Below are 13,369 nucleotides of genomic sequence, written 5' to 3' on the forward strand. Positions count from 1 at the left end.
AAACACAATTTACGTTTAAATGCAGTTTGCGTCTAAACGCAGATTTACGTCTAAACGCAGATTTACGTCTAAACGCAGATTTACGTCCAAACTCAGTTTACGTCTAAACCGCAGTTTTACGTTTAAACGTAGTTTACGTCTAAACGCAGTTTTACGTCTAAAACGCAGATTTACGTCTAAACGCAGATTTACGTCTAAACGCAGATTTACGTCTAAACGCAGTTTGCGTCTAAGCGCAGTTTACGTCTAAACGCAGTTTACGTCTAAACGCAGTTTGCGTCTAAACGCAGATGACAGTTTGCAGTTCTAAATGAAATCAAGACGTAAACGTAAACTGCACAGAACCTTGTTCGTAAAAGCGCAGAAGACAGTTTGCAGTTGTAAATGAAATCAAGACGTAAACGTAAACTGCACAGAACTCATTCGTAAAAGCGCAGAGAGACAGTTTGTAGTTTGTAGATGGAATCAAGACGTAAACGTAAACTGCACAGAATTCGTTCGTAAAAGCGCAGAGAGCAGTTTGCAGTTTGTAAATGGAATTAAGACGTGAACGTAAACTGCACAGAACTCGTTCGTAAAAGTGCAGAGAGCAGTAGCTATGTAGGAGGTTTGCAGTAATGATAAAGTGCTCAAAATAAATGCAAACCAGAGATTTAGAGTGGTTCGGTCAGTCTTGACCTACTCCACTTTTGGCTTCCTCCACCGATGAGGTTACCGACGTCAACTAGAGGCCTTCCTTCAATAGGCGAAGGCCAACTACCCTCTTACAGATTCACTCCTTTTTACGGGCTTAGGAGACAACCCTTACAGATGTTTTCTCTCCTCTCTTTACAACTCAAACTTGAAGAACAGAAGGAGGAGGAAAAACTAGCAGTTTTGAGCTCTAAGAACCACTAAAAAGATCAAGATTTCGGGTAAGTTCTTACTCTTTTCAGTGCTGAATGGGTGGGGTATTTATAGGCCCCAACCCAATTCAAATTTGGAGCTCAAAACGATCAAATCCCGGAATTCCGGGATCAGGCGGTTGCACCTCTTGACTGGAGAGGTTGCACCGCCTGACAGAGCTTGAAGACCGAGCTCAGGCGGTGCCACCTCTCTGTCAGGGAGGTTGCACCGCCCAGTCTTGCTCGAAGACTGAGCCCCAGGCGGTGCCACCTCCTGGCTGGGGCGGTTGCACCTCCCAGTCTCGCTGGGAGACATAGCCTGGGCGGTGCTACCTCCTGGCTGGGGCGGTGCCACCTCTTTCACTATTTCAGCTCACTTGGTTTAGCTCCAAACTTGGCCCAAACTAGTCCGAACTTGGGCCTAATTGGCCCCTACTTGGGTTATAGGATTAACACCTAATCCTAACCCTAATTAATGTGCTAACTATGATTTTAAAGACATTTTCTAAGCTATTACAAAGTCCGCAAGTCAAGACTTCTTCTGGCGAGCTTCCGGCGGTCTTCCGATGAACTCTCGGAAACCATTCTGCGGACTCCCGGCAAGCTCCTAGACTTCACGATTTGTTCTTAGCGAGTTCCAACGAGCTTCTTCGGCAAGCTCCGATCTTTCTCGGCGAGCTCCGCGAACTCCCAACGAACCTTCCGGCGAGCTTCCGAAAAACCCTTCGGCAAGCTCCCAACTCTTTCTCGGCTAGTTCCGGTAGCATTCCCGACGAACCTTCGGACTTCCGTCGAACTCTCGAACTGGCAACAAATCCTTCGCGCTTGACTCCGACACTTTGTTTCGCTTTATGTCTTCATCGTTATCATAGTTAATCCTGCACAATTAAAACAAAACTTCGATCGAGACAATTAATCCTAAGCAATTAACCAAGTTGTCCAGCATGTCATTGGTCCCTCGACGCTTCGTCCGATTCTTCAGCGCATCGTCCTTTCCTACAGCCTATTGCCCAATCGGCCAGTTGACTCCGCAACTCCGATATCCTTGGCACAATACCCGCTCTTCTTGGCCCGATGCCCGAGTCCACGGCCCGAAGCCTTCTATCGATACGTCGACCGATCCACCGGCCCGACGTCCAATCTTCTGACATGTTCCTTCGGCACAACATGATTTTCCTGCTTTAATTGTCTCATCCTGATCGAAGCACCCTACGTCACTCAAAACGCAGATTAAATCATAAACATATATCAAGGAGTTTCATCATCAAAATACGAGATTCAACAGGAGTCAACCGCGAAGGATTTGTTGTGAGTTTGAGAGTTCAACGGAAGTCCGAAGGTTCGTCGGGAATGCTGTCGGAACTAGCCGAGAATGAGTAGGGAGCTTACCGAAGGGTTTTTCGGAAGCTCGCCGGAAGGTTCATTGGAAGTTCGCGGAGCTCATCGAGAAAGGTCGGAGCTTGCCAAAGAAGCTCGTTGGAACTCGCCAAGATCAAATCGTGAAGTCTAGGAGCTTGCCGGGAGTCCGCAGAATGTTTTCCGAGAGTTTATCGGAAGACCGCCGGAAGTTTGCCGGAAGCTCGTCGGAAGAAGTCTTGACTTATGGACTTTGTAATAGCTTAGGAAATGTCTTTAAATTCGTAGTTAGAACGTTAATTAGGGTTAGGATTAGGTGTTAATCCTATAACCCAAGTAGGGGCCAATTGAGCCCGAGTTCGGACTGGTTTGGGCCAAGTTTGGAGCCCAACCAGTGAGCTGAAATAGTATAGGCGGTGGCACCGCCCAGAACCCGAGAACTGAGCGGTGGCACCGCCCAGCACCCGAGAGGTCGGGCGGTGGCACTGCTAGCCTCGGGAACCTAAGAGAATTCAAAATTTGGAGCCCAAATTCGAATCCTCTTGGGGCCTATAAATACCCCTCAATTCTTAGCTGAGACGATAACCTTTGAGAAGCAAGAGATTGAGATAAAAGTCTTAGCAAAGTCTTTAGCAAGTTTTTGTTTTCAATTGCTTGAGTGTTCACCTCCTTCTTTCTCTTTGAAAATTTGTAAGAGAGTGAACCACTTGTAAAAGGTTGTAAGAGGGGTATTTGTCCTTCCCCCTTCAAAGTGATTTGCTAGTGGAAGTTGGGAGCCTCATCGAAGAAGGCTTCGCAAGTGGATGTAGGTCGCATGACCGAACCACTATAAATCGGTTTGCGTTTATCTTATTGTCATTTATATTACTGCAAACCATCTTCACTTTGATGCTCTACTTCTTTGTCTCCTTCTTACGTATCCCTTCAAGTTAAAATGCAATTGAAACGGTTTCAAACGAAACGTTGCTTTTATCGTACGAAGTTTCCGAAAGTGTTTAAATCGTCAAAAGTTTATCGTACTTTACCGCTGCACTAATTCACCCCCCCCCCCCCTCTTAGTGCCTCTCCGATCCTAATAGGATCACCTCCCAATCCTAACTTAATCTACAAACTAACTATGATAATTAAGACATTATAACTACAATTTATGTTCCGGTGCATCAATCGCTTCTTCCGGTGAGCTTCCGACAAACTTCCGGCGAACATCCGACGAACCCTCAACAATGCTCTGGCGGACTCCCGGCAAACTCCTAGACTTGCGACGATCCTCTTGGTGAGTTCCGATGAGTTTCTTTGGCAAGCTCTTGGACTTCTCGGATTGTTCCCATAGAACCTCCGATGACCGTCCGGACTTCCGACGAACTCTCGAACCCCCAGCGTGATCTTGGTCTTGACTCCGGCTCAACACCTGCTATATATCTTACTGCCATCATAGTTAATCCTGCACACTTATCTCAACAAATAGATTAGATAAACAAATGATAATTGACTTCATCATCAAAATCCGAAATTCAACACAAAATCATTTTTGTAGTTTAAGAGATTCACAAAAGCATAATATACGTGGATTCATTAATCTTATATTGAAAAATCAATAAGATAGAGATGGAAAATGTATTCCTTTTTTATATGTTTTATTTGAAGTTGTTTGTTTAATATAAGCATGCCTTTGTCTTTTTATGTTAAATAAAAACATGTATCAATGTTTATGACCGAAAAATAAATTTCATCATAAAAACCATCAAGACCAAAAAATATAATACATTAAACATAAGACTTCTTCAAACAAGAGATTTGATTCATCATTTTAATTCCAATGATAATATATTTTTCTTTTTATGTATTTCATTTTATGTGATTGATTTCATATAAGTATGCTCTTATCCTTTTTGTCAAATCAAAACATATATCATCATTTAAAACAAAAGTGCAAGATTTATCACAAAAATCATCAAGATTAACAAATCACAAAAATCATCATATATAACTTCAAAATAAAGTCATCAAGCATTGTACCAAAACTTTCATTAAAACAACAAGCATGATTTCAATGAACATTTTCAATCAAAGTCGAAAATCATCAATTTATATACACATTATTTAAAAAAAAACATACATAAGATTAATCATTAGATTTAAATCTAACATTTTATTGTATTTTCATAAAATATGTAATTGTCATTATCATTATCAAAATTGCTAGAAAAAGAAAATCATGATCCCCTTTTATTTATTTATTTATTTTTTACATTTTATATACTAATTTAAAAACAACATATGAAATGTATCAAGTAATTTTAAAATAAAGCAAAGGGATTTTGGTTACCTCGTTGTTGAAAGTCATTAAGGCGTAGTTTACCACCTTGCCTTTGTTGGTTTGTTCTTCATCTTCGGATAAACTTGATTCATCCCAAGCCACTTTGAATATTTTCTTCTAACTTTTTCTTTTTAAGTTTATTTTTATTCTTTAATTCTTGGTTTAAGAATTTTTTAAGTTTAATGATAAGAGTTCAAAGTCATCATCACTTGAACTTTTGCTTAAGTGGTCTTCATTTGTTCTAAGTATCAAATCCATTCTGTTCTTTGGAAGATTGTTCTCAAGCTCTTCATGAGCTATACAACTCATTTCATAGGTCATCAATGACATAATCAGTTCTTCAATAGAAAAATGGTTCAAGTCTTTTGATTCTTGTATTGCCATAATTTTAGGATCCCAACATTTTGGAAGGGATCTTAATATTTTGTTAACAAGTTCAAAATTTGAAAAACATTTGCCAAGAGCTTTTAAACTATTGACGACATTCGTAAAACGAGTGTACATGTCAACAATAGTTTTGCTTAGCTTCATACGAAATAACTCAAAATTATGCATCAAAAGATTAACTTTAGAATCTTTTACCCTACTTGTGCTTTCGTGTATGATTTCAAGAGTGTGCTAAATATCGAAAGTCGTTTCGCAAGTAGAAACCCGATTGAATTTATTTTTGTCTAAAGCGTAAAATAAAGCCTTCATAGCTCTAGCATTTAAAGAAAAAAAAATTTTCTCCAAAACATTCCATTCGTTTATTTGAGCATAAGCTTTCGAAAACTATTTTCAATAATATTCCATAAATTCAAATATAAAAAAAGCAAGAAAACTTTTATTCGAGTTTTCTAATATGTATAGTCCGTCTCGTTAAACATAGGAGGACAAATAATAGAAAAGTTCTCTTGAAAGCAAAAAAAAATCATTTCTCTTAGGTGTTAAACCAAATGAGAAATAACGAGGCTTTGATACCAACTATTAGGAACGAGTTGGCACTAAGAGGGGGGGGGGGGTGGGGTGAATTAGTGCAACGGTAAAAATATCAATTTCGAAAAATATTTCATTTCGATTAAACCTGTTTCGTAAAGAAGCTTAAATTGAAAGCGTATGGAAGAGTATAGCAAGTAAGGTAGTTTGAAATAAAGGTAAATTGCACAAAAGGAAATGCAAACCGATTTTATAGTGGTTTAGTCATCGTGACTTACAACCACTCCCGATTCTTCTTCCGTCGAGGCCATCGATATCCACTAACGGTCTTCCTTCAATGGGCGAAGATCAACTACCCTGTTACACCCTTCTTCTCGGTTTCATAGGTTTATGAGATAATATTTTACAAGCACTCACTCCTCTCTAAACAGAATTCTAAACTTAAGCTCGAGGAGGGGATCTCTTAAGTAATTGCAATAGCGTTTTCTCACTTTTAAGTTCTTTGTACTTATATATGTTAACCAGGAATAAGAGGAGTATTTATAGGCCTCAAGTGGATTCAAACTTTGAGCCTAAAATTACCTCATCCTGGGTCCTCCAAGTACTGGTGATACCACCGCTTGTGTTGGGCGGTATCATTGCCTATAGCACTGACACCCTACCATTGGGCGGTACCATTGCCCAGTCAAACGGTACCACTGCCTAAGAGTCTCTTAGAGACTATGTCTGGGCAGTACCACCACCCAAACTAGCGGTACCACCGCCTATAAATATCGATTTCAAAAACTATCGATTTCATAAATATCGATTTCAAAAACTATCGATTTCAAAAAATATTTCATTTCGATTAAACCTGTTTCGTAAAGATGCTTAAATTGAAAGCGTACGGAAGAGTATAGCAAGTAAGGTAGTTTGAAATAAAGGTAAATTGCTTAAAAGGAAATGCAAATCGATTTTATAATGGTTTGGTCATCGTGACCTACAACCACTCCTGATTCTTCTTCCGTCGAGGCCATCGGTATCCACTCCTGATTTTACACCATTCTTCTCATTTTCATAGGTTTATGAGATAATATTTTACAAGCATTCACTCCTTTCTAAATAGAATTCTAAACTTAAGCTCGAGGAGGGGATCTCTTAAGTAATTGCAACATCGTTTTCTCACTTTTAAGTTCTTTGTGCTTATATATGTTAACCAGGAATAAGAGTTGTATTTATAGCCCTCAAGTGGATTCAAACTTTGATTCTAAAAATGCCTTATCCTGGGTCCTCCGGGTACTAGTGATACCACTGCCTGTGTTGGGCGGTATCACCTCCTATAGCACTGACACCTTGCCATTGGGCAGTACCACTGCCATTGGACGGTACCACTGTCCAATCTGACGATACCACCACCTAAGCATCTCTCAGAGACTATATCTATGCGGTACCACTGCCTGACATAATCTCGGAGACTATGCTACGACGGTGCCACCTGTTGGGTCATTGTTTGGACCTTTCACTTGGCCCAACATAACCCAAACTTGGGCCCAATTGGCCCATAATTGAGTTGGTCTAATTACATTCTAAACCGACTCAATTAAACTATTACTCGATCCAGACATAATTAATTACAAGCGAATCCTATGTTGTTCGGCATGTCATTAGTTCATCGGCGCTTCGTCTAATCCTTCGATGCATCGTCCTCTTTTGCTTTCTTTTGCCTAATTGACATGTTGACCTTCGCAACTTCGATCTTCTTGGTGCAATGTCTATTTTTCTTGGCTCAATACCCGAACTCATGGTACGAAGCCTTCTACCGATACGTTTTTCGATCCTCCGGCCCAACATCCAATCTTTTGACATGGTCACTCTAGTCCAACGTCTGATTTCTCTTGCTTTAATCAATTTACCTCTCATTGATTGAAGTTATTCCTACGTCACTTAAACGTATATTAAACCATAAACATTCTCAATTGGTTTCATTATCAAAATTTGAGATTCTAACATATAGAAGTGTGATGTAGGTAAATATGATCACATATCGATGATGATTGAAGAGCAAAAATCCTCATCGTTCTTCAATGGCAACTGATAATAGGGGTTAATTCACTAAATTTCACGTAGAAGGATATACTTGATATTTTGATGCTTTAAGGGATAAAATTCATATTCAAGAATTTACAGGGAGGCACAAAAAAAATTTCCGCTGAAAATTTCCTTTGAGAATAATCACGTGCAACTCACCTGTTAAATATGCCCAGCGTGATACGACATATCTTCCAATCGACTCTCTCGCCCACTCGTGTCGGTTGAGCCGTCGCCTCCGAACACACTCCGGCCGTCTAAGACTCGTATCAATTGGGATAGATGCGTTTCCACAGAGAAGGGGATTGCTCGGACCTCTTGAGAGAGAAACTAACAGATACGACCAAGGAGCGGGCCATGGTGAAGAGGCGGTGGAAGGTGAGCGTCGCGGCTGCGGCGGCAGCTTCTTTCTCTGCGGCTGCTTCCCCCATCCATAGCCTCGACGACGGATGCCTTATGCACATCTTTAGCTTCCTCACGCCCATACCAGGTTCTCATCTTCTATATCTCTAGTCCTAAGATTACGTCTCCTTTACTCGTTCCGGAATTTTAGGGCTTCCAGATCTGATGCTGGCATGAGCAAAAAGGGGTCTTGGAGATACTTGGCCACCTGCTTTGGGCCTTTTTGATTTTATAGATTGAATGTGAAGCTTTGTTGAAAATTTTGCTGTTGAACAGATTTCCCAATTATATAGAGTAACAGGTGGTATGTTTAAAGTTTTCTTGCTTTATTATTCACTTTTTCTTTAATTCTATGATCTTTGTGCACAGAAAAATGATCGAAACATGCCAAGAAAGGCTGTGACGGAAGTAAAAGGGTTGTCTGAAGTTGATTAGGACGATAGTTTAGAGTTTGGAAAGGTTCAATTTTTTTAAAATCAAAATTGGTTGAATCTATTATCAAAACTAAACATGGGGTCTTGTGTAGGCAATCACTGAATATTTTACCTCTTTTCTGTTCATTCTTGTTGTGTCTTATCTTCTCTTCAGTGGCAGATTTTCCCCTTGGTCGTTTAGTCTATATGTTTTTGTTTGTTTATATCTATTAATTAAAAAAAAGAACTCTCCCCTAGAGACGGTGCTCATTGAGTACCTGACTTGAAATAATATTGGAAAAACATTTCTGTTGAAGTTTCTAAACTAATTCACGTGATGCAGGAGAGTTTTGTACTCCTCGATAATTGTTAGACTAGTCACCATGATGTTTACTTGTTGATGTTATGTTGCTTATATCAATTGAGAAATATCTTTTTATGGAGCTGTAATTTTTAATTTATCTATTGGGTTATTTAAAGTGTGACTGGTCTCACCATCTATTTTCTTCCAAATATTGTTCTACTCGTTCATACTTAGCTCATGCTTATGTTATCTGGATTAGTCTATGCATAGGACATTATGTTGCAATAACATAACTTCTCTGCCAAGACTGTTAGTCCTATGCTGTCTGATGGGTTCTTTTCTTTTATTTTTGTTTTCCATGGTACATGATGGAACCACTGTCATTGGTCAAGTCACCCTTTCATACTATGTTATTAACAAATAGATACTGTCTAGTATAATTGATATGGCATGTTGGAGTCCTGAAGGTTCCTTTTTCTTTGTTGTGACTATAATTTAGTTCTTAGTTTAATCTTAGGTCTAAATGGCAAATAAGTTATTCATGGAGAACCAAGTTCACATGTCTGGAAACTGAAGTGATATCACTTTTACAATAAATTAGTATGGGATATCTAGTAAGTGAATTGGTTACTATAATATTTCACAAGACTACTGAATGCCTGTATAATTGTCCCAAATATTGGTTAAAAAATATGAAGGAAATCAATTGAGTAGCTTTATATAAATAAATTAGCTTTACACCAAATTGTATGAAATTGGGAGCAAATAATGTCAGATCCAAAGTCTCAGTGGAGCTGAAAATTAGGTCTGAACTATGATTCTTAAAAGTTGGTCACTAACTTACAAATTCACCAGTGGAAACCCTGTTTTTATATTCGACCAAGAGGACCAATTTTGATTACTAGGACGTCATGGCATATGAAGGCAGCATCAGAAAGGACACAACTTTCAGCAAAATGTTTGCAGTAGACAGCAAAGTGTATGCAGCTAAAGGCTTTGCAAGTGAAAGATGAAAGAATGGAGATGGTAAAAATTGTAACGACAAGTACAAAATAGATCATTTGAAGCTAGAGAAAAGAATTGAACAGTCTACACTACTTCAAATGTTATTGAAGTAGCTAGATCCTCCCTTTTCTTCAGTTAATTATTTTTTATACTGTGGGCTTTAGAAGATTACAATCAGGGGCATGCAAGTGGTTTTTAGAATCAAATTTGGACTGGAGAACAGGGGTATAGTTTATTCTTTTATGGCTGCATAAGTTCCAGCTGTTATGAATGAATGGCATGGGTGATTGGAGGTGCTACTGTTATTCTTGCTGCCTTGGTAGGCAACTGTTGTAGTTGTGACTTCTGCTGGCAGTGGCTACTCATATGGTGAATGCTTGGCAAGTTGCAGAACACCTAGATGGTGGACAGCTTCCTAGCTGTCTCTCACCACCTTCCTAAAATTTTTCTAAATCTTGATTTTAATAATTGCAAAATCAAAATCCTTTTACTGAATTAGTTCTCTTTTTAAGGATTAAATTATCATCTGATAATTGATGACTTGGAGGTCGATTACTATGCATGGTATGTTATAAATTATCTATGTGATCTTGTTAATTCCTATGGCTATCTACACCTAAGTGCTCGTCTTAAGAACTCCTTTGACTCAATTGAACAAGTATCAATGAGGAAGAGAATCTGTAAAAGTCTTATTTGTGGGAGCTTTTGTTTTTGGCTGTCAGTAAACGATCAGTAGCCATTTGGATGTGATTTTCAAAGCTTTCTCAGATCTAGCTATGATTTAAGTGAAAGGCATCATGGATTTCTGATATCTTGAAAATTCTACAGCTAACATAATCCTTTTCTAAGGCACTGTTGCAAAGTTGTAGTTTGTAAATATTAGTACAAGCTACTGCTTTTAACTATCATTAACTTCTATGTGGTTTGTGCTTGATTGACAGACAATTGCTACTATTAAGTTCCTTATGGTTGTTAAGAAGTGGCATCGACGTTTAGAGCTGCTTTACTATGTGTGTTTTTTTCTCTTGCAATGTTCTGAAATGTACTGTGCATGTCTTGTTGTTACTACAGTTTGCTTCTCTTCTGTTCTAATTCCAGAAAATGATTAACACGTGAGATTTTGCATATATTATATCTGCATTAAATATTGTTGGCTTGAATATATCATGCTTTTTCTATTTGAAAAGGACATGCTACACAAAAATGACACCATGTTTGGAGTTACAATTGCTTCCATGTGTACTTCAGTGGATAATGTTGATACAACTTGATTATGTTTATGATTTCGATAGATATGGGCCTTTATCTTATAGATTCCTGCATTTAGTTTGTATAGCTCCTATTATTTGCTTTAGCACCTTTTTTCTTGGTTTGCAGATCGCTACAGTATCGCCCTTGTTTGCCACAGGTGGCGCTGCCTGGTGTGTCATCCCCGACTATGGTTGCGAGTGGAAAATTCTATTAGAAACATGGGTGAGCCTGGAGTTTTTCCCAATCTTGAGGCTGCAATTTCTGCTGCAAGGTTTGTTAGTTGAATTTCCTTGGAGAAAGCAGAGAATATTTATATAATGATTTATGTGTCCGATGTAGGCCTGGTGATACCATTCTGATTGCTCCTGGTTTGGATCACGTTGCATGTAATATCCAGATCAAAAAGCCTCTTTGCCTAGTAAGTTGACTCATTGCCATTGTTGTTGCTTCATTCTCTTCTCAGATTCATTTTTAAAATCCACTAGTGCAATGGCTTATCTGTTAGATCAGTGTTATTTCCTGACAGCCTTATCATTACCTAAATCACTAATAATGAATTGCTAGTCTGCATGTCATTCATATAACTGAAGACAATCAAATTGAATCTATGTGCTCTCAATAACAGAAATGATAGCATATCTGTCACTTTGCATTGCAATTGTACATGTTGCAGAGATGCATCAAAGCTGATGAAGTGTTTTGAGCAGACCTTGAATTTATCTTAAATTATAGTAGTAGCAACTTTTTTCTACAATCTCTGCAGTTGCATATTAAGCTATGTTCTTTTCTCCTGATTTCTACAGATCGGTGGGGGTGAACTTCCGGATGATACTGTATTGACTTGTTCTCGTGGCTCTGAAAGGTTTGATCATCTCATTGGTGTGTTAGTTATCTATCATCTTTGATTATAGACCCGTCATATGTGACAGCAGCCATCGATACTGGATATGTTTCTTCATCCCATTTTTGGAGAATGTTTGATTCTGACTTTCTAGCATCAGATAGAACTGGCAGTTTGACTGAGACAATTAGTAGTTCATTTGTTAGCATGCAATGTCTTCTTTGGTACCTTTATTCCATTTGTTTCCACCAGCTGGAATTCCTCATGTCAAAATATCTTCACAGCGCATTGGAGTTTCTTTCCACCTGCAAGATAACTAATTTGATGATCAGAGCAGAGCTAGGATGTTGCTTGCTTCACCGTAGCGGGAGATTAACAATTGAAGGGTGCATTCTTCAGTGTGAAGAAAACCCATTAGATTACCTCTCCTTTCCAATAATGAGCACAGCCAATGGATGCCATGCATTTCCACAGCCAGTAAAGGGACATGGAGATGGTGTCACGGTTGCTCGGACAAGAATTGAAGGTGGTGCCAAGGCTGTTTGGACCAGTGGCAATTTGGTGTTGCAACGTGTACGAGCCATTTACTCACGAACTTCCATCTTTTTCTGGTTTGAAGTCGCGGAGCAGTAGGCTTCAGCTGTGTGGTAGCAGCAAGTATATGTTTTACTAGTCTAGATTTGTTATAAGTTATTACTCGAAAGTTGAATGATCTCTATGCAATGTACACTGTTTGCATTCGTGACCAATCAATGAATCTGTTTGCATAGCATTAACTTATGGTTAAAATGCATGTAATGACAACTAGAACAAGTCTGCCTGTGCATATCTTTTAGTTTTAATCAATAAACTTTCAGCTTTTGGCATGGAACAAATTGGTCATATACAAATTATTGTCTTTGTATCTTTCATACATGCACGAGTCTGTATCATCCAACTGGTATCTTGTATCATTATCGCAGTGGAACCTCGCTTGTGTGCTCCGCAAAGCAGCCTGTGGAATGGGGTTTTATGCTGACTGTCATTATTCACCCGAGCATAAATCGATACATAGATTATTCTCGTTTCAGATGATCAGATCTGATCAATAAAAAAATAATTTAATTGGTTAGGGCTGGCCTCCACGGGCCTTCTTTTTCAACGAACGTGAGGCCTCTTTCTCAACATGCATCTAATCTGAGTTGGTGTTGATGCTTGTGACCTGCTATCGTATTTCCTTTTTTTTTTCTCTCCACTTTCTCAGTCTTCTCTGTTTCATTCCTCTTCTTCTTTCCTCCTCTTCCTTCGTTATTATACGTTTCATTATGCCTATACTCATTATACCGATCATACATACTAATCAGATGATGTGATCGGCTAGCACAAGATGTTTTTTTTCACTGTTTTTGGTGCGAATCTATCCTTTCAGGCCATGGCTAGTCTGTTAAGGTTAAACGGAGCTATCTTGGTTTGGAATCTGTTTACATGCTTGAATCAATGGTTTTTAATATTGGAAAAGATTTCTAGTGATTGTTTTAGACTTTAGTGTTGCAGTTACAGTCATGGACAGCTGATGCTGATTTGCACATCATTTCCACTTCTGTTGCCAAAGCATCAATACAAATTGATGTTAAG

At 38.8% G+C, this 13,369-nt stretch overlaps 1 protein-coding gene across 1 annotated transcript; it reads left to right on the forward strand.

Annotated features, from left to right (window-relative positions):
- The first annotated feature begins 7,733 nt into the window (after positions 1–7,733).
- Positions 7,734–12,531, forward strand: LOC135595145 (F-box protein SKIP5-like). Its single transcript, XM_065085680.1, has 5 exons — positions 7,734–8,029; positions 11,041–11,185; positions 11,254–11,332; positions 11,718–11,776; positions 12,040–12,531. Exons 1-5 carry the CDS (start codon positions 7,822–7,824, stop codon positions 12,386–12,388), a joined length of 840 nt encoding a protein of 279 aa, XP_064941752.1. The 5' UTR covers positions 7,734–7,821; the 3' UTR covers positions 12,389–12,531.
- The last annotated feature ends 838 nt before the right edge of the window (positions 12,532–13,369 follow it).

The sequence above is a fragment of the Musa acuminata genome, chromosome BXJ1-10 (genome assembly GCF_036884655.1).
Source record: "Musa acuminata AAA Group cultivar baxijiao chromosome BXJ1-10, Cavendish_Baxijiao_AAA, whole genome shotgun sequence".
Lineage (NCBI taxonomy): Eukaryota > Viridiplantae > Streptophyta > Magnoliopsida > Zingiberales > Musaceae > Musa > Musa acuminata.